Consider the following 24,433-nt stretch of genomic DNA (forward strand, 5'->3'; position numbering starts at 1 on the left):
AGGGGGTCCAACCCGTTACTAGCATGGGGTACCTAATAAAGTGGCCGGTGAGTGTATATATATATATATATATATGTGCACATCCCATAGAATGTATAGATATATATCAATATTAACGGTCTATGATACATAGCTACGTGCTTAATATATACCGCCCTATTCCACTTCGGGGCAGAAAACGAGCAGACGTTTCCTAAATCCTGTGTTCATGTTGTACCCATTCATTATTGCATTTGTACTGTATTATTGTAATCATTTGTAATTAATTCCTGTTCATTGTTCATGCACTTGTATATATATTTTTTTTTATATGGGACACTGATGAAATGTGTGTGTGTGGGGGGGGTTACTGGCCAACAGGCTTCAGACTGGTCTGGAATATCAGAACAGCTGTAGTTAATTTGTTTGTTTGTGGTCTTGTGTGTGTTTTTTTTAAGTTTTACCCATATGAGTGCCTTTTTATGTGTGTGACATGTTAGTCATGGTTCTTATAGTTAATAATGGTTCTGTAACATCATTTTATGTAATGTTTTGGCCTGTTATGTTTAATTTATCAGCAATAAAGACAGATTTTTGTTAAAATGTTTTTCTGAACATCAATGACATTCAAAACGGTGATAACTGAAACAGATATACAACACACCATGTGTACATGGTGTATATGTATGTATACATGATACCTGTGTACACAGATGTATTGCAAACAGACCTAAGTACTACACAGATAACATCTGCATCACCAAAGTGAACATAAAATAACTATAAAATATATAAATATATAAATGCAAATGACACTGTTGTCAAAACCCACACAGTTGACAGACAGAAATGCCATCATGGAAGTTTGTGATCAATTCTGTATGGTGATGTAACCAAGTGGTGTCCCATTTCATAGGGTTATGTTTTCCCTTGGCCCTTGAAACCAATGGGTGAGGGGTAAGGGGTAGGGGTAAGACAGAGAAATGGGATTCTGCCTTAAAGTTACCTGTAAGTACTGTGTATTGTGTACTGTGTGTACTGAGAATTCTAGTCCTAAATTTTTATTTTTTTTTATTTTTTAAATAAAAGTATTCATATATTTTTTAGGGCCCGTTAGGCCTTTATTTATACAAAAGTTGTATACAAAAGTTGAAGACATGAAAGGGGAGAGAGAGAGAGGGAATGACATGCAGCAAAGGGCTGTACCGCGAACTCACAGCCACTTCTTTGAGGAGCAAACCTCCATATATGGGCAACTGCTCCACCAGGTGATCTACCCAGGCACCCTTAATGTATACTGTATATTTATTACATTGTAATACATAATGCATTGTTACAAGGTGTCTAGACAATCTATACTTTTAATGTTCTAAAAACATGCTGAACAGCATATGACAATACTAATTGTGTTTTAACTCCAAAAGAGAATTTGTCACAAAGAACTGTTTAGTTTTTAGTGTACAGTGACGCACCTTTGTGTACAGCAAAACACCTTTATTTACAATTAAACAATACAAACTTCACACTTCTCCAGTCACCCACTGACTCTTGGTTGACAACCTTTGACCCCTTCCTAGTCAATGCTTGTCTCCAATAATGCAGATATACATAATACGATGTACTCATTTTTGTAGTTGTAAGTAAAAAATTGAAGTTGTTAAGGATATCAGAAAAAAAACTCAAACCCTCATAAATAACATTCAAGACTACTTGCGTGACTCAAAACTATTTAAAAAAAATTATTTGATTAAGTTGACTGCAAAAAGGTCTGGTCCAAGTCGGTTCAGTTAAACAAAAAGTGGTTATGCTGGCCTTGCTCACTGATGCATGATGTATGTATGTGTGCTGCAAGGATCTGCAGCAAACACTGTTTGGAATAATTGTTAAGTTGTTTGAATTCAAGTTATGAACACTACTTCCTATGCAAATAATAAACTAGGTGAAATTATTGACCTGCTACCCTGATACTCAGGAAAAGCACAACGTACAAAAACCAGTAATGTAAACAATTTGTAGTTAATAGACTTAATGCAGAGAGCCAGAAATGTTCTCTATATTAAAACATTGATATGTTTTTGGCCAATGTTGCTAATTAATTTTAAAAATGTATAAAAGGAAGCAAAAAACAAAACAAATTCCAGTACAATTTCAGGATCAAAACCTAACCTTCTCTAATGATTCAACAGGTTTATTTTCATACTACAGAAATCATACATCAGGCAAAAAAATAAATTGATTAGTAGAACGTGATTACATTATTGAGGTCATCTTTTTTTATCCACACATAACTCAGCTTTAACTTTAAATTTTGGCTCTCTTTGAAACCTCTTTGTCCCAGTCAGTGTCGAAAACATCATTCCCTAACTCAACAAAGCCAGGCAAAGACAATCTCGAGAAGGAACCTTCAGAACCACCAATACGACTTAGTGGAGATCCCAGCTCAAAACACTTTCTTTTTTTCAGAATGGTAGTGGTTTCATAGTCAACAAGACCAACCTTCCCCATGTTTACACTAACATGGTTGGCAGCACGAGTAGGCTCTGTCTGCTTTGCTTTGCACTTTGTTTCAGTTTGTAACTCTTTCCCTGATTCATGTTCCTGTTCTTGTGTGAGCTCTCTGGCTAAGGCAGGTAAAATGTCCTTTACTTTGCCCATGGTGATTACAGTGTTGATCTTCCTTAATAAGGGACTGTTTTCGGGGGGATTTAGAGTTTTCCTGTCTTTGGAATTTGCTCTTGAGCATTCAGCACCCTGTCTGTTAAGTGGACGTTTTCCCACTGCAGTAGGATTTTTTTCCACTTCTGTTTGAGCTGCGATCGGGAATTCAGTTGTGCTGTTGAACGAGAAACTTGAGAGTTTAGCCAGGGTTGAAAGGGCCAGAGTGGACTTGGTGTGGCTTGATTTGGATGGTGCTTGATCATTGATGCAAGTGGTTGGTTTTAAAGGTTGGACGCAAGTACCTAGGTTAGTCTCATTGCAAGTGTTGTGTCTGGTTCGTTGTTTTTGACCCAGATTTTCTGTATTATCACTTCCCTTTATTCTACCTACAGTTTTGTCATGTGCCAATTTGCCCTTTCCAAAGGAAAAGTCATACTTATCCAACTCTTTTGAGATAAAAGAACTGGTTTTAGCCCCTTTCTCTCCCACCTCACTGACACAGTTTAGCTGCTTCTCGCCTTCCAAAAGAACTTGGTACTGGTTCTGTCTCTTATTCTTCTCTCGGTTTGTAAATGGGACAGGTGAGTCATCATGACTATCTGGCTTCTGTTTACTTATTTTGCATTCTTTGTTGGCGTGAGGATCTCTACTGCCTGGGTTACAATAATTTTGGAACTCCGTGCTGACATCTGGGCTGGCATTAAGGTTGTGAACTAAAGGTCTCATCTTCCTTGGTTTGAATTTATAGCCAGAAAACTTTGCATTCAATTGTTTTTCTGTTTCAGCTTCTACTGCCATGTTTTCATTGAGTAGTGTACTGATGTTCTTGGTCCTAGCCTGGTCCCACTCATCTTCCTTCTCTAATCTACTGTCTTGGCCAGAGAGCAGGTTATCCTGAACTAGGTTATTTAAGAGGCAGTTCTTAGCTGATGACAGTGTGGTGCTGAAGTTGAAATCTAAACTCCTATTCAAAACATCTGTCACAATTTGACTTGTATCTCCAGACATCAACCTCTCTCCATGTCGTTCTCCTCCTCCCGCTTTGTCAGACTGTCGTTGATTCAGGTCCAGCTCCCTTCTTCTGTCTATCAGATTCTTAGAGACTTTCTGAATCACACACCCCGCTGAATCTGCATGCTTTTTATCTTCTAGTTTCTTAGATTGGTCAATCTGCTTTTCGTTTAAGCTTTTTTCTTTGATGTTTTCATTTTTCTCACTTTTTCCATTTTCTTCTGAAGTGACTGTTTCAATAGGATTTGAAATTACATTATGGTTTAAAGATGAGCCAGTGTTACTTGGAATGTCCTTAGTTTGACAGTTTTGTTGTTTAGTTACTGTAGACATTTCTGACCAACTTTGTTTTCTATTTAGGTTTCCTTGAGCTGACGTAATTATGGATGAGGTCATACCATCTGACAGTGATGGAGTGATGGAGAGGAACCAGTCCAAGCCACTCTCCACTGTGACATCGCCCTTGCAATTATTGGTTATGTCAAGGCAGCGTGTTTTGTTGATGATGTTTGTGTCTCTGGGTTGATGTTGGTAATCATCAACTGGTGGCTCAAATTGGGAGGCCTCTGAGGTGTTGCTTTTCAGCCTAGTGAACAAAGTAAATGCAGATTAACTCTTTAGGCGTCATGTCTATAGCCGTTAGGAAACCTATTAGGATGTATAAACAATTCTGTTTCAGAGAAGTCCATGGTAATTCAAAAACTACTTAAAACACATTACGAATGATAATGGTTCTGTGCACCATGCTAGTTGCATGAAGAAATTGATTGCAGTTGTTACAACTTTCCTGTTTCAGGCTCCCAGATGGTAGTCTGTAAGAACAGGGGAGAAGTTCCTCCAGGGTCGATGCTTTTTCGTTTTGTTTTGTTTTAAATACAATTTTATAAAAAGATAACAAGAGCTGGAGTTAACCCAGCATTAGCATTAGAACAGACTCAACACAGTTACCCACTTGGCCTGTCTGTCCATCTCCTTCTGTAGAAGCAGTGGCAGGTTTAGTCCTTCCAGAAGTATCTGACACTGGTTTTGATACTGCTGACTGGGATCGTCAGGGAATGAGGTGAGTAATGCATTTACATTTCCAAGCAGAGCACCGCCCTAAAAGAGGATCACAGGATGGTGGAAAATAGAGGCATGGGACAAAAGCAAGATGAAAAATGTTAATAGTCACTAATGTGTCAATGCCAAAATGTATCACAATAATTAGGTAAATAGAAATCAATATAGTATAGTACAGGGGCGGCTGTGGCTCAGTGGTAGAGCGGTTGCCTGCCAATCGGAAGGTTGGTGGTTTGATCCCCGCCCCTGCAGTCATTGTCGAAGTGTCCTTGGGCAAGACACTGAACCCCGAGTTGCCCCCGCTGCTGCGCATAGGAATGTGAGTGAATGTTTATCTGATGAGCAGGTGGCACCTTGTACGGCAGCCCCGGCCACAGTGTATGAATGTGTGTGAATGGTGAATGTTTCCTGTAGATGTAAAAGCGCTTTGAGCAGTTGTTAAGACTGGAAAAGCGCTATATAAATACAGCACATTTACATTTACATTTATTTCCCTGAGCTTAAATAGTAACTTCAGACTAGATTTTGGAAGCATAGCTGTCTGGCCTCTACATGTTGAAAGATATACGCCTCTTGACCACACACAGTAGTCACCCATTTTGCAGTACAACCCTGGTCCAACAAGGAGACGCAAAGGCCCCCTCCTCATCACTACTTTATGTGGATGTACTGAGCAGTACAATATGTGTCAACTGTCCAACAGCAGAGAGGAGCATTAAAGGTGATCTAATAATATATAACATTTTAAGCATTTTGTGTTTTTACTAGAAAAAGTCTGTTTTCTGATTGGACAGCAGTCTACATCTCACGCCCATTGATGTTGTTGCCTTACAGTCTATATATTAAGCTGTAAGGCAGGACTTTGTACTGTGAAAAACAACAGTAAATGCTAATAAACCAAATATGACACCACCAGACCCAAAATTGGGGAGAAATTAACAATATTGGCAGCCATGATTACAGGTTTCCCTGGCGTTAGCACACAGCTACCATAGTTAGAAGTGCACAGTAAAACAATATAGCAGCACTTTCTATCGTAAAAAATTACAGATTAAGGCTTCTGAACTAAATACTACCCAAACGGGCATGTTTCAACAGTAATGTGAACCAAAATTGAGACTATGTTAACACCGCGGTGGCTTAAAAAACACGAAAACACTCCAGTCTTGCCTACCTGGAGCAGATGACCAATCATAGGAGGCCGGTTTGGTGTTATATGACACCGAGCCAAGAGTAGAAAAAAAAAACTGTTGAAACCAGAGCATTCAGAACATCTGAATGTTTTAACTCACAGGGATTTCGCTGATATACGTTTACCTCATTATACCTCTGTCCACATTTACTATGAATATCCGACATTATAACATTATAGTTAAGACAGAAAATAGGGAAAAGCATAATAGTTCCCTTGTAGGGATTTGTTTTTGACCAAACTGAGTTGCTTATTGTTGGAACAGTGCAAAGAGAGTTTTATTTATTTTCTTTCCCTTTTGAATGAAGTAGGTTTATGGTGAATTAACAAGGTACATTGATCTCGTCTTGGTTTGGTGAAAGAGACAAACCTAAATTCAGAAGGTGTGTCTTTGTATTTTTTTGTACAGGTGTAAGAATATGTTCTTTCTTGACATTATGAATTTGTTTTTTTAACTAAAAAGGTAAGCATGTGAATGTGCCGTCCAAGCCAGGGTTTATCAAAAAGAAGAGTTGGCAGAGAAACAACAAAAGAGGAAAAGTACTGAAAAATGCAAATCAAAAAAGTAAGTTGAATGTTGGAAAGGAGGTTTGTTAACATCTGCCATATTTTGTTAAGTAAGCAGAGACACTAGCAAAAGTGATCACCGTGGCAATGAATTTGGGCGGCAGATTTTTGTTTGACAATATCAACAATCTTTGCGCAGCATTGCTTACTGCACCTTTAAGGTTGTTTTTGGCTGCTGTTTTCTGTGCCAACAAACTAAAGCAGGCATCTCCAAGATGCTACAGGTAGCTTGCAAGCAGGTTTCCAGTAGCTTGCCAATAGGTTGACAAACTGAGAGACAAAATTACGAGAGTGTGAAAAATGAGGTAGATAACTTTGTGGGCCATGTGTAAAGTGGTAATATGTTGTTGATGGGAATATTTTCAGCAATGTAGCTATGTGGACCCTAAAAAGTGTTAAATAGTAATGAATCTTGACGTAAAGTTAAGATTTTTTCATAAACTTTGGATATTGCAATTTCATACATGTACAAACAGAAGCTTCATTCAGTTTATGTGTGTGATAAATATGATGCATGTAGCTCTTGGCCAATTTCGTTTTTTTTTTAAAGTAGCCCTCAGATGAAGAAAGGTTGGAGACCCTTGCACTAAAGGAACTTTTTTTTTTTTTTTTTTTTTAAACAGAAGTGGCTGACCTTTATCATAAAGATAAGGGGAAAATTATATTGGTGAATATTCTTCGTGAAGCAAAGTAGGTAATTTTGTTTTCTCCTTACCTGCATAGAGCACTCCATGACAGAAACAGCTATGACAGCATCCTCTATGGTCACCGTCTCTCTGTACATGAGCTTGGCATGAGCTGTAAGATTAAAACAATTCTGTGACAGTGGTACAGTTCTGTTGGTTTCAGCTATTTATAAAACAATTCAATTAGCATTTTTGTTTGGCCTAAAAATTTAACCTAAAAAGGAAACTTTATTGATTATTTATTTATCTCTTTATTTTTATTTATAGTACACCAAAAAAAATGCCATAATGTATGGAGCAAAGGTTTCAGTAACATCAAAACACAATACTGTGAATACAGTACATAAACAGTTGACTGGGTGCTTCTCTAGTCAAACCTTTATGAGAAAAAAAAACAAAACAAAAAACACTTGACTCACATGATATCTTGGCTACATTTTGCCAAAAGGCATGTTGAAGACTCTAAAGTCCTGGAAGTAGGGCTGGGACAATATGGATTTTTTCCTACCGCGGTTGAAAAGCAAGAAATGTCTGCCGTACAGTATATACGGTATACCACAAGCCCCTTACTAGTCTAACTTACGTTACTCTCGTAAGTTAGGTGAATGACTTCAGTGCTTGTGTGGTCGCGCAAGCAGAGCGAGCGGTGGAAAAAAAAGTTTGTGTTGAATTTTAGCAAGTGGTATATTGAATATTTGTACGTTTAATTTTTGATTCTGAATTTATGAACTCAGAAAACTAAAGGTGAAAATAAGTTTGAAGAGTACAATTCTAAGGCAAACAATTCTGGTACATAATTGCACTACATAAATATTCATTGATGGAAATTAAATGGCTTTTTAACTTTAAATCCAATGAACCTGATTACCTTCCATAAGCATGTCTTGAGAAGCTTGTTTTGTTTACTTTTAACTCACTTTACATTGTCTTCACTTTCTCTTTTTTTCCCCTAGCTTTTTCATACAGCAGCACTCACATGCTACTCTCACCCTTCGCTCTTCTTGCGCAACCACATAGGCACTGCTGTCACTCACTAAGGCACCTGCCATTCTCAGTCTTTACTTTAGCTATTCTCGTAACAGCTGCGGTTGACCGCCATACTGTCCCCACTGCTGTAAATTCATCTGCCATCCTACCTGCTAGTGCACTGCTCCATAAGTCTAGTTCTAGACTCACTGCATGCACCTCTGCTTTGCTCAGTGATTCAAACAAGTCTGGTGTTGTGCTCATTATTGGCTGTTTCAGTTAAAGAAACAAATCAACTGATACGTCTTGGCCCCATTTCCCACACGCCAGTTTCTATACACACACGCACAGCTTTGTTTACATTTATTTTCCGAAAACGAGCACACAGCGAAAAACACAAATCCACAGAGAATTCTGACACACACAGTTGTAAAGGCGTAATGTTGGCTTACAGCTGGGCAATACATCAATATCGAGATATGAGACTAGATATCGTCTTAGATTTTGGATATAATATGGCATAAGTGTTGTCTTTTCCTAGTTTTATCGGCTGAATTACAGTAAAGTGAAGTCCTTTTTTGAACTTGACATTGAACTTGACAGTTGTAACTAATTTGCTTTAGTCATTATATCCATATTAGTGATAATTATTTATCAAAAATCTCACTGTGTAAATATTTTGTGAAAGCACAATAGTCAACACTACAATATTGTTGCAGATAGAGGCATTTGGTCAAAAATATTGTGATATTTGATTTTCTCCATATCGCCCAGGCCTATGTTAGCGTAATGACGTCATGTTAGAAAGCACAACCAAAACCATCCGTCATAAGCCGATAAAATAACAGTGTTAGCCACAATGCTCACCAATGTTGCACTGTTGGAACTGTTGGGTCCTCGTAAATTATGGAGTGTGGTCTAGACATACTCTATCTGTAAAGTGTCTCGAGATAACGCTTGTAATGAATTGATACTACAAATAAATTGAATGCTAACAACATTGATTACTAAGCCAAACAGTGCTGTCAATACTATTTTAGTTATTTGTAAGCAACTTGTCTCTTGCGGAATGTCACGTTACTGAGACTAAAGCTGTTAGTAGGATATATATGAAGTTGACGCTATCTCTGAAAGCTGTAGGCCAGCTAATATAAACTTTAGCTGTCCATAAAGCTCTTTTAGCGTCAAGCTCCTATAACATGTGACGCAGTTAGGAAACCAGAACGAGCTAATTAATGATAACATAAGTATTTTGGCTTAGTGGATGTCAAAGTCCTGTTAGAATTATATTGGCAGTTGTTGGGGCAAGTTTTAGTGTGCCTTTGTGCCTCTTAACAGACACAAAATGCAGTTAAAATGCCTGTGCAATGAACAGGGCCCTCACATGACAATAAGATGCGTTTTCAACTCAGACATTGTTTAAGTTCACTTTCCTTATCTCAATCCGGCCGGTAGTTAGCTCGCCCTGTACGCTGTTAGCTGCCGTCAGTGATAAACTTGTGTGTTCAGCCTGTCATAATCATCACATAGCTCATCCATTTTGGGTTTGATCGATCTGGTGTTGGTGAGTAGGATGCTAGGTAGTGTTGATCTGTGTGGTATTAGCAGTCTTGACCGAGGCTTCTTGCTTCTTGGAGAAATCTGCACACCGTTTACCTTTTCCTGCTACACCGGGACTTCAGCGCGAGACTACAGCTAGCCTTCAGAAACGCTATCACCGTGCAAGCCACTAGGGATGGCAATCTCTTGGCACCTCACAATTCAGAGGCCAATGATTTGATTCCAAACCAAACAGTTTTTTTATGTACATTTCGAATGCATGATTTAAAAAAAAATATACATACCGTATTTTTTGCACTATAGGGCGCACTGGATTATAAGGCGCACAGTCAATGAATCGTCTATTTTCGATCTTTTTTCATATATAAAGCGCACCGGACTATAACGCGCATTAAGCGGGAAAAAAAAAAGTCAGATAAGTCAGTCAGTCAAACTTTATTAAACGCGTTCACAATAACTCTCAACATTATCAAACGTTAATGAGCGTAATCACAATAAATACCAACCATGTTCAGTTGTAACACGTAAAATACAACACAATACACTCAATTTTTCAGTTTATTACTCGTCCACAAATCTTTTAAAATTCTTCATCTTCAGTGTCCGAGTTTAACAGTTGGGCGATTACGGCATCCAAAATGGCCGAATCCCACTCGTTATTTGCTGTTAGCTGGCAGTTCAGCAATGATTCCGGCCTTTGTGAAAGCTAGGACCACAGTTGAGACTGATACCTTAGCCCAGGCATCCACGATCCATTGGCATATAGTGGCGTAAGTCGCCCGGCGCTGTCTCCCTGTCTTGGTGAATGTGTGTTTGCCTTCTGTCATCCCCTGCTCCCACGCAGCTTGCAGTTTAGCTTTAAAACGCCCTGTAAACACCAATATCTAGCGGCTGGAGTTCTTTAGTTAATCCACCTGGAATGATGGCAAGATCCCAATTAGTTTGCCTCAATTGGTTTTTGACAGCATCGGTGAGATAGGCGCGCATGGAGTCCGAGATCAATAGGGACATAGATTTGTGAAAAAAGCCATCCGGTCTCTTGACGTAAATTTCTCTCAGCCACTCACTCATCTTTTCCTCGTCCATCCAGCCTTTTGGGTTAGCTTTGATGATGATGCCTGCTGGAAACGTTTCTTTTGGCAAAGTCTTCCTCTTGAAAATGACCATGGGTGGAAGTTTCTGGCCATCAGCCTGGCAACTGAGAACTACAGTGCAGGATGACTTCTCGTTCCCAGTGGTGCGTATAGACACCGTTCTGGTCCCTGTTTTCTCCACAGTGCGGTTCACGGGGATATCAAAGGTGAGGGGAGCCTCGTCCATGTTGGTGATGTGCTCTGGCCGGATCTTCTTTTCAGTGATCTTGTGTTTGCAGTATGCGCGGAAAATGACCAACTTTTCTTTGTTATCTTTTGGCAGTTGCTGCGAGACAGTATTTCTTGTGCGGATAGAGAGATTATGTCCTTTCATAAAATGAAAGCACCAAGAAGGACCGCCTCAAAGTCATTGATATTCATGTCCCGTGCTAACGCCGTTGCCTTCAGTCGAATAGAGACTGTAGAGAAGCTTCTACCTGCTGCTCTCTGCTCAATAACCCACTGTTCAATTTTGTCCTCTAACTGTGGCCATCTCGCTTTGTTCCCGCGGAAACTCTGTGTGGTCTTCTTTACTTGGCGCAGGTCATCTTCTTGCTTCCTCCACTTCCGTACCATTGATTCATTAATGTTGAATTCTCTCGCAGCTGCTCTATTCCCATGTTCAACTGCGTGACTAATGGCCTTGAGTTTGAAGTCCACGTCGTAAGCGTGTCTTTTGACAGATGCCATTTTGGGGTTCCTGTACACACTCTGTAATATTATGGTGAAGCTCAGTATATATTACTCCGTGACGCTCCTAGCTACGGTAGCCGTGATGCTGCAAGCGGTGCGGCTTTGTAGTTTACCAAAGTCGTACTAAAACATTTTGACTAAGCGCCGTGAGCGCCTTGTACCACACAAAATCGCTTAGAGGTCAGTAAGCAAAACCAGAATTAATCCATTTATACGGCGATTCGGATTATACACACACATATACATATACACACATATACACTACCGGTCAAAAGTTTGGGGTCACTCACAAATTTCCATTGGACTCCATTATAGACAGAATCCCAGCTGAGATCAGTAGCCTTGTTTTTTTTAACCAGGGCAGCAGTTTCCAGATTACATTATGTGCTTACATAATTGCTAAAAGGGTTGTTTAATGTTTTCTTAGTTAGTTTTTTAAAATAATATCAGATTAGTAAACAAAATGGGTCTTTGGAACATTGGATGAATGGTTGCTGATAATGGGAAATGTAGATATTGCATTAAAGATCAGCCACCCACCCAGATCAGCTGGTATCCAGTCTATAATGGAGTCAAATGGAAATTTGTAAGTGACCCCAAACTTTTGACCGGTAGTGTACATATACACAAAACTTGTTTTTTTAAATCATGTTTGGCCAAGTTGTTTTCCATTATCCCTTCCTCTTTCACTCGCTCTGTTTTGTACATATCTGGAGACAGTAACTTTTACATAAAAAATAAAAAGAATGTATTAATATTTTTAAATAATCGATCATTAACTTATCAGAATTAAGCACTGAATCGTTCTAGAGAGAATCGCGATGCATCTAAGAATCAATTATTTTTCTCAACCCTACAAGCCACAGACATCATTTGGCCTGTTTCCACTAGGTACCTAGTCACTGATATGGTCATAACCACTTAAGCAGACCTGGCCATTGTACAGCCCACGGGCCACACCCCACCGTTTGGGTGGCCCTAACCGGCCCGTGTGAGGTCAATGGGAAGTTAGCAATCAAAAACATAAATAAGTGTACATGATAAATGGAATATAACTGCATTGCTTTCATTTTGAAGGTGACTGTTTTTTGTTTTGTTATTTTGTGAGAACGTATGCAGCTTCTTCTTCTCTGGTTGCAGTCGCAGTAGTTGTTGCAGTCGCAATTAAAAATAAGTAGAAGAAGAACTGCAATGTGGCAAGTGATCACAAGACGTTCACATGGACGTGAATGAGCTGTTATACCTAAAAAAAACTAATTCTGTAGTTAGACCACAAACAATATAGTAATAGCACTTTGTCTGTTTTACTACTTTGAGTTGGATCAGCTTTTACAGATATTGCAGATACTTTACGTAACTTTTCGTATCACACATAACTTTCCATAGCTAATGAAAAGTTCCACATACATAACACAATAGTAGTAACTTTTACATTACAGTAACTTTTATGGCTTCGGGAAAGGTTGATGTGCGCTTTCAAACGTGCGCATTCAGAACAAGCACAGCACAGCCCAATATCAAATCATCTTACTCTTTACAGATAAAAGTAGGTCTAGAACACACTATAGTTTACAAAGACTCAACAATTCCAGTAATTCCCCCAAGAACAAGCATTTAGTGTGACAGTGGCTAGGAAAAACTCCTTTTAGGAAGAAACCTCCAGGCAGTGTCTGACTAAACACACAGCAGCTTCCAGGGCAAGCTATCTACCAGTAGGATAGTGTTGAAAACGCATCTTGTTGTCACATAAAAGCCCTATTCATGTTGCACAGACATTTTAATTGCATTTTGTGTCTGTTAAGAGGTAAGAAGATACTCTAAAACTTGCCCCTACAACTGCTGTTTTAGCTCAGTGGAAGCTTTAAGATCTCACAATGTCTAATGTTTTCTAGTATTGATTTTTTTTACTATTCAAATTATATTTGACTTTCGGAATTCGTTCCAACAGCCCTAGTACCTAAGCATTTGGGCAGCATGATTAATTGTATCAAGAAATCAGCCCCTTGTTTCAAGCCTTTATACAATGTCATTTTTACGTGATAAAGATTCTGCCCATTTGCATTTGTGTGTTCCTCCACATTAAAAACTGTGCACATGCAGAGGGGGGAGGACATCAATGTAAATAAATTTAACGAGTAAGGACCGGAGTAAAAATAGTAAAGGAAAAAAACGTCTCACAAACAACTAAAATGTTTAAAAGTCAGTGAGAACCAACCAAGGTGGGACTTTCCGGGGGGGGGGGGGGATGCGTAGGTCAGATGTTCAGACATGAGACTTTCTTTATGAACTCTGTCATACATTGATGTCTAAAATGTGTTAAGTTAGCTCAAATAGTTAATTTTGAGTTTTCTTATGACAGCAACATGCTCAAGAAGTTAAAAATTCACATTCGTAATCTCTCTGATCTCCCTTCTGATTTAAGAGAAGATTACAAATCCTTAACACGATGTCATGAATTACCTTTTTAACTTGTGTGGCAGAAGAAACTGTCAATGGACATTCCAAGGCCAGATCTGGCCTAGGCCAGTCTTGGCCTAGGCCAATAGTAAACAAGTTGTTAAAATGTTTAGATTGAGTTTAAAGCTTAGTACAGACCAAAGATTCATGACGAGACAAAACTGTTGAATCGGCAAAAACATTTTATTTCTGATTCACTGGTTTGTCCTAGGGGCTACCTCTCTTCAGTCACTCTCTAGCTCCCTCAGCCATACATACCGTGCTTAAGCTCAACCAGTTAACAGTTTATAACATAAATAAAATGGATTATAGATATTTTATTTCTATAGCTGGTAGCTGACTTTACAAGATGACTTTGCTATAAGCTGTTGGAACAGGTGACGTCCCTTATGTTCTAAAATCTGCCAGCAAATAGCTAGCAATAAAAGAGAAAACGGAACAGAAATTGCCAAATTGCATAGCGCTTCTTTAACAGTGGTCAACGCGAAAGGCGACTTCAGGAAACTATTAGGACATTTTAAGAACTGACCACAACCACTAAATAAAAGGCTGAGATCAAGTCAAGGTTAACCAACCTAAGATTTGAATTGATTTCAAAAGGACACAATTAAAATGAAGTCAAAAGTCCATCCTTACCTTCAGCCAGTCTGCTAAGACTCTCCAGCATGCGGATGGTGGTGCGGGCAGCGTTGCGGCCGTCACTTTGTCTCTGCAGCTGGTAATAACGTGTCAAGATGGTTTGGGCCTCCTCAGACACCTGCGGCTGCAAGCGTTTAATCACACTGAAATAAGCCTTAATTTTCTCCATGGACCACAGGCTGGCAGACTCAGCAGGTAGTCCTGAACGCAAAAGTAGAGGACTGACATTTTACCACTTTTATCATGGAGCCCTTCAGGGAAGGGGTGTGTGAAGGGACAAATTAATTTAAGTTATAATTATCACAGCATTCCATTGTTACGATATAAGATCACAATAAAATTATTTAATGCCTTAATACAAAAACAATATTAATAATGAATCCTTATCCTATAGAGTATTTGTTCATTGTTCTGGCAAAAATATTTTGCAATTTTTAATAAATCTATGATCATAGGCATTGAAGATTTTTACTTTACTGCATATATTTTACACTGCATGCACACGCGCACACACACACACATACACACACACACACATATATATATGACACACACACACACACACACACACACACACACACACACACACAAATATATACAGTGGCTTGAGAAAGTTTACACACCCATGCTAAAGTTGACTAAAAAGAGGAATAAAAAACATCTTTTGGAACTTGACTGTAATGCCTTAATTCCAAATATTTTGGAAAATCCAACCTTTTAAAGACACCAATTTGCTTTGTGAATGAATAATGTATTGTAAATAACTAAATGTTGTTCCTTAAAATACCGGGCACTAAAGTCTGAAAGTGATTTGAAATTGTTGTTTTATTGTTGTATTTATTTGATACATCTGAGTTCATATGTTGCTAAAATTGCAAGGGAGGAGAGCGTGGATGTTAAACAAGAGATATTCATTATTTAATTTTTTAAATATATTTTAAGTTCTTATTTTTGTATTCCTCTTGAAAGTGACTTTATTTTGTTGTTAGACTGATAGCTTACATCTGGCTTAAGGTCGCACTTCACATTCATTTAATTGAACAGTGACATGTTAAACAATTTCAATAAATACAGATTTGAACCTTATTGAAATTTGATTTGATATGATATGAACTACTACAACTACCATTTGTAGTCACTGTTCCATTATCTTTATTGTGACTATTATTGCCACTGTGCATCACACCCCCAACCTCTCAGAGCCTGGGTCTGTTCAAGGTTTTTTCCTAAAAGGGTGTTTTCCTCACCACTGTCGCACTGCTTGATATCACTAGTTGCTTGCTCTCGGGGGAATTAGTAGAATTGTTGGAGCTTTGTAAATTATAGAGTGTGGTCTAGACAACCTACTCTATCTGTAAAGTCTTGAGATAACATTTGTTATGATTTGATACTAAAAAAAAAAATCTATTTGAACAAATACTTATTGATATACTGATTTCTACCTGGGATGATAATGTACAATATTTTCACTAAACCATTGACATACATTATGCTAATGGTAATATTGCATTAATCACTTATTAAATTATTAAAATATTAATACCAATCTTCATTTTCCTAATTAATCGTTTTAAATCCGTGGCTAAGCTGCCTCAGTGGGTAGAGCAGGCACACATATGATGAGAGGTTTAAGCCTCAACGCAGAAGCCCAGTTTTCGAATCTGACCTGTGATGATTTCCTGCTTGTCTTCCCATTCTCTCTCCCCTTTCTGACCTAGCTGTCCTATCAAATAAAGGCGGGAAAGCCCAAGAAATAATCTTTAAAAAATAAATAAATAAATAAACTAAAACAATCCCCTACCTCTGTCCTCCAAAATGAAAGAGGAGATGATGTGGTCCCACTCTGCGTTTCTGGTGTCCAGCAGAACTAGCACCAGGTCAAAACGACTCAGCAAAGGGCTGGCCAGAGCTACATTCACAGACAGTGGCTCGTTGGGATTGTACTGGCCTTTAGGGTTGGTAGCTGCCAGGATGGTTGTTCGAGTATTCAGCTTACACACCATTCTGGGGAGAGGAAAGAGAATTGTACGTGGGATACAGAATAAACAAAAAAGGGGATCGAACGGTTGTCCATCTTAACATTGCTTACCAACAAGAACATTGTTTTCATTCACTGACAGCTTTTGGCAGTAAGTTTCTGTAGAAAAGGGTTTACTTTAAAAATAGCATATTGAACTTGTAGTGGTGGAGCTGCAAGCATAGCTGTTAAAACTAGTCTGATTAGAAAATGATTTTCTAAACTTTTAGGAAAGCCTGTTTCTGTTCCTTTGCTCATAAAGCTTGTTTATGAACTTTAGTGTTATTTGCATGCATAAGACATTGCTCTACCCTTATTTAAAAATCAGTGACCCATGTGTTTGTTTTTTAAAATTTGTACAATCAATTAAACTCCTTGTTATGTATAAAGTTTTATATAAAACGCAAAGTGATGTTCCACATGCAGTGGACCACATTTCCCCTTTTTGTTGTTAACTCTAAATCTTGCCATTCGGATAATCTTGATGACATATACATTCTTGAAGCAGTTAGAAGGTAACAACCGCTACAAGAATCTTTTACTGACTAAATTTCTGACATTGTTTACTGAAAATACCTTATTTTCAATTCAATTTTATTTATATAGCGCTAAATCACAACAACAGTTATCTCATTGAGCTTTTCATAAGAGAGCAGGTCTAGACCGTACTCTGTGATGTTTTTACAGAAATCCAACAGTTCCTACCAAGAGCCAGCACTAGGCGACAGTTATATACCTTTTTACCGCTAATCCCGATTAAAATTAGATGATGTTGTATTTCTTTGCTTACACTGGAATTTTATGAGCATGTGAACATGTATGGATGGCTGTCCTACCCAGCTTTGGCCACACTAATAGACTGTTGTTCCATAGCTTCATGGATGCTGATGCGGTCATGTTCCTTGATGCTGTTGAATTCATCAATGCAGCACAAACCACCATCTGACAGGACCAGGGCTCCTGCCTCCAGATGCCAATCACCACCATCTTTAACCGCTGCTACAGTCAGTCCTTTGACAATGACATTATGTGTTAGCAAATTCAGTTAGTACAGTAACACATAAACTCAATAGATATGTGGAATGTAAGCACGTAAAATTATGTGAGACAACCAGGATATTGATGACAAATTCCTGATAAATGGTTAATATGAGGCACTGAAAACAAACTCCTTTAACCTGAGAGCTGACAGTGAACCTACCTGCACTTGTTGATCCAATTCCAGCTGTGAGTACAGAGCGAGGCATAATCTTAGCCGCATACTTTAGAAACTGAGACTTCCCTGTGCCTGGGTCCCCAACCAGCAACATATGACACTCACCTAGAGAAGAAAAGGTTAAAGGGTAACTTTTTTTTTTCCAACCCTATATTTCTATGTTTTTTGTGTCTAAGTGACCGATGGGAACCCCAATCTTTGACATTAGTCCAGTATTAAGCAAGACTGCTGCACACGCCAGTCAGTGAAACAAGCTACATTGTAAGTTTGAGTCTGGTTGGTTTGCGCTAGCGATCTGCTAGATGTTTCTGGCTAAACAGAAAGATGGGGAATGGTTTATCTGCCCTATCTTGTAATGTTGTCAGAAACAATAACCCAAGCTTATCAATGACAAAAACAGCACTTTTAGTGGACATAATTGAGGATGCTCATTTGTTCTATAGGGTTACATTGCAGCCCAGTCTGCGGCGGCAGGTCACAGCATTCTTGCATAATACGGAACCAATTTCAAAGATTATAGCTCCCATCAGTCACGATAACAAACCAACATACAGTACACATTTGTCACAGTTCACATAGTGTCACAGCCACAGGTTGTCACTTGTTTCTGATTGGTTGTAAGGGTGTCCTGATTTTAAATATCTTTTTTAAAATCTTTTCAATTTTGAACATTGAAATCAAGCACTGCGGGGACCGAGTGGAGCGATCGCGGGAAGCTAGCAGAGCTCTAGGGCATTCTAGGCCATCTAACAGGAATTCAGGTATCTTGTGGCCTGTTTGTAGCTGGTCTGTGGTAATTAACCCCTGTGGACCTAAAACTAATTATTTTACCAGTACTGTCCGTGTCGTGACAATATATTTCATATTTAAAAAAAAAAAAATATGGCTTTGAAATGGTAGAAATTGAGATAGTAGTATCAGTTGCTTAATTTAAACAAAAAAGAAATGAGAGACATACCCCTGATCTTGGTCCCAGAAGAATCTATTCTTTGCACCCCGCCAGCCAACACCATGGCCACTGCCAGTTTAATCACATACATGCCAAATACCTGTGGGCAGATGCTCAACAAGATCTGGTTCCTACCTTCAGAGAGAGGAGAGAATAACGTTTATATATAAAAACAAAAACATTAATTTGACCATTACAAGGCAGATTCTTACATACCAGCTATCGGATCATGTTTGTAGCTCATCCAGAAGTCGTCAAACTCTTTCTGAACATCGTTCATGAGAAAAGAGGCAGCAGCCAGCTGGTTGTTCACTTCTATGTTGTTAGCTTTCAGGACCAGCTCCGTATCACAGCGAGTGCCATCATAAAAGGGCTTCCAGCGCTGACACATCACCCCATAAACAGTAACATCATCTCCTAGAAGAACCGCATTTAGCCCTAAATTACTGAAAGCTACAACATAAGCATGGCATTTAACACTGACAGCAGGAGGTGAAATATAATACTGTGGTGTCTTATTTCACTTTAACCCTCATGCTGCAACAATGCTTTGTCCCCCAGCATCAGCCTACAGTACTACAGAAAGTATTAAGTATTTGTGTCACAGACATGTAAACACCGTTTTATATTTATAATTAACAAAACACAATGTTGTTTTGGAAAAGTTGAAATTATGTATCAGATTTAGGGGTGTGATGAGACACTAAGCTTACAAGACAAAATTCAGTTCACGAGAACGAGACGAGCAAACGATAAATATTCAGATTTTATATTTGCTATAGGCAAGGCCTACTTATAAGCTACAGGGCCCTACAGTGTAACATAAAAGAAGGTTAACCAGAGGTTTTTTACAATTGTACAGGGCTGACTAGCTGGAGAGATTAGCTGGAGCCTAAAAGTCAAAGTTAAAACAGAGAATATTGCCTATTTTTTTGCAAAGAAACTTTAATAAAGCATAGGATGAGGAGAGAAATCAAAAAGAAGGCAGCAAACTGAAGAGACCAGGAGGGTTGGATCAGGAAAGGGCTACAGAAGTGGATGGAGAAATACAGTGAAGAAAATAAGTATTTCAACACACTGCTATTTTGCAAGTTCTCCCACTTAGAAATCATGGAGGAGTCTGAAATTGTTATCGTAGGTGAATGTCCACTGTGAGAGACATAATCTAAAAAAACATCCAGAAATCACAATGAATGCTTTTTTAACTATTTATTTGTATGATGCTGCTGCAAATAAGTATTTGAACACCTGTCTATCAGCTACAATTCTGACCCTCAAAGACTTGTTAGTCTGCCTTCAAAATTTCCACCTCTACTCCATTTATTATCCTAAATGAGATGCACGTATTTGAGGTCGTTAGCTGCATAAAGACACCTGTCCACCCCATACAATCAGTAAGAATCCAACTACTAACATGGCCAAGACCAAGGAGCTGTCCAAAGACACTAGAGACAAAATTGTACACCTCTACAAGACTGGAAAGGGCTACAGGGAAATGTCTAAGCAGCTTGGGGAAAAAAGGTCCAATTATTAGAAAATGGAAGAAGCTAAACATGACTGTCAACCTCCCTCGGACTGGGGCTACATGCAAGATCTCACCTCGGGGGGTCTCAGTGATCCTAAGAAAGGTGAGAAATCACCCCAGAACTACACGGGAGGAGCTGATCAATGACCTGAAAAGAGCTGGGAGCACAGTTTCCAAGGTTACTGTTAGTAATACACTAAGACGTCATGGTTTGAAATCATGCATGGCACGGAAGGTTCCCCTGCTTAAACAAGCAGATGTCAAGGCCCGTCTTAAGTTTGCCAATGACCATTTGATGTGGTCAGATGAGACCAAAATAGAACTTTTTGGTCATAATTTCACTAACCGTGTTTGGAGGAAGAAGAATGATGAGTACCAACCCAAGAACACCATCCCTAATGTGAAGCATGGGGGTGGTAGCATCATGCTTTGGGGGTGTTTTTCTGCACATGGGACAGGGCGACTGCACTGTTATAGGAGAGGAGGACCGGGGCCATGTATTGCGAGATTTCGGGGACGACCTCCTTCCCTCAGTTAGAGCATTGAAGATGGGTCAAGGCTGGGTCTTCCAACGTGACAATGACCTGAAGCACACAGCCAGGATAACCAAGGAGTGGCTCTGTAAGAAGCATATCAAGGTTCTGGCGTGGCCTAGCCGCTCTCCAGACCTACACCTAATAGAGAATCTTTGGAGGGAGCTCAAACTCAGTGTTTCTCAGTGACAGCACTGAAACTTGACTGATCTAGAAAAGATCTGTGTGGAGGAGTGGGCCAAAATCCCTTCTGCAGTGTGTGCAAACCTGGTGAAAAATTACGAGAAATGTTTGACCTCTGTAATTGCAAACAAAGGCTACTGTACCAAATATTAACATTGATTTTCACAGGTGTTCAAATACTTACTTGCAGCTGTATCATACAAATAAATAGTTTTTAAAAATCATACAATGTGATTTCTGGATTTTTTTTTTTTAGATTATGTCTCTCACAGTGGACATGCACAATGTCCTAACATTATGAGAATTTCAGACCCTCCGTGATTTCTAAGTGGAAGAGACCTTGCAAAATAGCAGGGTGTTCATATACTTATTTTCCTGTAAGTTAAGGAGAAAAGGAAGAATTAACTGTGAGGAATGAAGAGGAGGCTCCAGATTCTGAGAGGGACAAATGCAGGTAGTGATCAAGAAGAGCCTGATGAAGATAACAGGGAGAAAGAGGCCCGCATTAACACTAGGACCATTTGGTATGTTTTTATTGTTCTTCCATATAAGTTGAAGTACAGTAGCATAACATGCCATATGACTGAGTAAAATTATGTTTTCATCTTTTTGGCTATTTCTGTTCTGTTGTATATGTTATAGAGTGAGATATGTACATTAGCGATGAGCCGAGTAATCGCCTGAAACGAATATTCGCTACGGGTATAGCACTTTTGCCGATTACAAGTAATACGAGTCAATATCTGTACTTTGATTGAATAAAACTCTCAGCTGACCGCGCAGCGTTCAGTGATAGTCACAGCGCCCCCCCCCCCCACACACACACACACACACATGCTCTGCTCATTCACACGGTCCCTCTCTCTCTCTCTCTCTCTCTCTCTCTCTCTCTCATAGTAAACAGTAGATTTCTGGTAAACGTGGGCTTTCAGACATACTGCTTCTTGGTTTGAATGCAACTCACGTTGCGTCTGCCGTCGGAGAGATATATATATTTTTTTAACCGTCAGCTGGCTTCATTAAAGTCAATGCAGATCTGAGAAACAGCATCATTGTTGTGTATATAGCTCGTTTGTTACCGTGACAACACCATTGATCTGAAGCTCTATGCTGTCATGTAAATACTTTTCTAATCAGCAATTAATACAACAATTTCTGATCAACTCCTATCAATTGCATGCTTAAGTGACATACTGGTTAAAGCCCCGCCCATTTAAAGACAACCCGACCCACTTCCGGGTTCAAATCTGTCCACTTCTGGGTTAGGCCCCGCCCAGTCCAAGTACAGATACGGATACAGATAGTTCATGAAGTAAACAGATACAGATAATGCTGTACTTGCTCATCCCTAATGTACATACAGAATATAAACAGATTATATGTTTTACAGTTTTTTGTTTGACCTTTTGTTTGACAATACTTACTGATAAAATAAGACATTCTATTCTTTGTTTCATTCTTTTTGTCTCATCAGTAATTATGATCAAACTAAAGGTCAAATAAATGATAGAATTATGTTATGCAACTTTAGTGTCTTTCCTTATTTGCCATGCAAGCCATTAACATATGGAGGTTTCCGTGTAACATCTTTCATTGCCACCCTGGCAAGACCTTTCGCCAACCCATGTAAAATGTCTAGATCCACACTTTCAAATTAGACAGAAGTGCTTATAACTGTATGCTGCTCCAGCTTTCAAAACTGCTATGTTTGCAACTGATGCACGGAGCATCCATGCTAAATTTTTAGCTCAGGGTACGCAGATGACGGTTATAAGAAAATAGTACAAAAGACCGCTTGTCCACTTAAGTGCCCTATTGTAATTTGGCTTATTTAAAGTAATGTACTTTTATGTAATTCTTGCTGTTGTGAGTTTGTACCTTCATGGTTGAAAGCACTACATGGAAGGTGCCTTGGCTAAAAGCGTCAGCTAAATTAAATGTTTTGTAATTTGCGTTGAGGTTTAATCTGATTATAAACTAGACCTCGGCTAGTGACGGCTGTGGCTCAGTGGTAGAGCGGTTGTCTGCCAATCGGAAGGTTGGTGGTTCGATCCCCGCCCCTGCAGTCATTGTCGAAGTGTCCTTGGGCAAGACACTGAACCCCGAGATGCCCCCGGTGCCCGCGCATCGGAGTGTGAATGTTTATCTGATGAGCAGGTGGCACATTGTACGGCAGCCCCGGCCACTTCACCATACCATTCAGTGTATGAATGTGTGTGAATAGTTAATGTTTCCTGTAGATGTCAAAGCGCTTTGAGCAGTTGTTAAGACTGGAAATGCGCTGTATAAATACAGAACATTTACATTACCTCACTTTGAGTTGCAGCCACATTGTTGGCTGTTTTGAGAAGCTGGTAGCATGTTATTTGTTAAAAATCAAGTGCATCTTATCAAACCTTGGTCTTTACAATTCTTACCAGATTTACAACTGTCAACAAGGTCATCCTCCAGAACCACCACCATTGAACGAGGAATACTGCCCACTGACAGCCTCTGCACCTGTGGTGGGGGTGCAATTTTTACACTGACCAAATGGTACATTTAGCTTAAAAAAAACAAAAGAAAAACACCCATAACGGTCATACTTGCTCTTGTATCTTGATCTCCTGGAAGTCCCTGCAGGCAGCAGGCTCAGATCCTCCAGACAAACAGCTAAATTTGTACGAATTGCAGGCATCAGGATTAGGACAGGCCACCGGTGGGACAAAGGTATAGAACTGGTCAAAATCAGCCTCCACGGTGAAAATGTGACGACACTTTGTGCACATGTATTCGCGCTCGTATTCCAGAACCTATGAAAGGTGGAGAAGGATTCTAAGTATGAGATGACAAGTAAATAGGAAGCTTGACTGGGCCTTTATATATGATATTATATGTATATTATATATCTTATTCTACTGTCAGTACATAGAATAAAAAAACATGTCAATGTCAACATGTTGCCAAAAGCGCTTGCCTTCACAACATCATACAATAATGTTCTATGAATATAAGTTATACATGTTTGAATAACAGAAGTTTGGCGAAATTATTCGGCGAGGTAAAACATCTTAAATCCATTGTTTTAAATCATTGTGCTGAACCGGTCTCTCGACGGTCCGTACCGGAACCGTAGGTGGATTGTCATTGCATTCAAAATGTTGCTCAGCTGCATGCTTTAGGTGACAGGTGTAAACGTTATCGCAACCGGCAACAACAGTGGTTCAATATAAATTGGATTGGATTAGGGTTGGGCAATATAGAGACAATCAAATATCACAATATTCTTGACCAAATACCTTAATGTTGATTTTACAACACTATTGTATGGTTGACAATTGGTGCTTTAACAAAAAATGTATTTACACAATAATACTTTTGAGAAATATTTTACAGAATTTTTTTATTGACTTAGTGGGCAAAGGAAAATA

General features: G+C 39.1%; 1 protein-coding gene across 3 annotated transcripts in view; it reads right to left on the reverse strand.

Moving 5' to 3' along the window:
• Positions 1 to 2,255: 2,255 nt before the first annotated feature.
• Positions 2,256 to 24,433, reverse strand: part of mcm9 (minichromosome maintenance 9 homologous recombination repair factor) — a 30,097-nt gene continuing 7,919 nt past the window's right edge. The window contains exons 5-16 of one of the 3 annotated variants that reach the window (XM_034900518.1): positions 23,609 to 23,815; positions 23,441 to 23,522; positions 18,999 to 19,199; positions 18,792 to 18,917; positions 17,819 to 17,938; positions 17,454 to 17,628; positions 16,402 to 16,604; positions 14,598 to 14,801; positions 7,182 to 7,264; positions 4,601 to 4,746; positions 3,630 to 4,234; positions 2,256 to 3,563 (exon numbers count right to left, since the gene is read on the reverse strand). In XM_034900518.1, the coding sequence (XP_034756409.1) occupies positions 2,281 to 3,563; positions 3,630 to 4,234; positions 4,601 to 4,746; positions 7,182 to 7,264; positions 14,598 to 14,801; positions 16,402 to 16,604; positions 17,454 to 17,628; positions 17,819 to 17,938; positions 18,792 to 18,917; positions 18,999 to 19,199; positions 23,441 to 23,522; positions 23,609 to 23,815 (3,435 nt within the window). In that variant the 3' untranslated portion in view covers positions 2,256 to 2,280. Of the gene's footprint in view, positions 4,235 to 4,600; positions 4,747 to 7,181; positions 7,265 to 14,597; positions 14,802 to 16,401; positions 16,605 to 17,453; positions 17,629 to 17,818; positions 17,939 to 18,791; positions 18,918 to 18,998; positions 19,200 to 23,440; positions 23,523 to 23,608; positions 23,816 to 24,433 lie in introns of all 3 variants that reach the window. The other 2 variants (XM_034900517.1, XM_034900519.1) reach the window with 2 other exon arrangements.

The sequence above is a fragment of the Etheostoma cragini genome, chromosome 18 (genome assembly GCF_013103735.1).
Source record: "Etheostoma cragini isolate CJK2018 chromosome 18, CSU_Ecrag_1.0, whole genome shotgun sequence".
In the NCBI taxonomy this organism is placed as follows: domain Eukaryota; kingdom Metazoa; phylum Chordata; class Actinopteri; order Perciformes; family Percidae; genus Etheostoma; species Etheostoma cragini.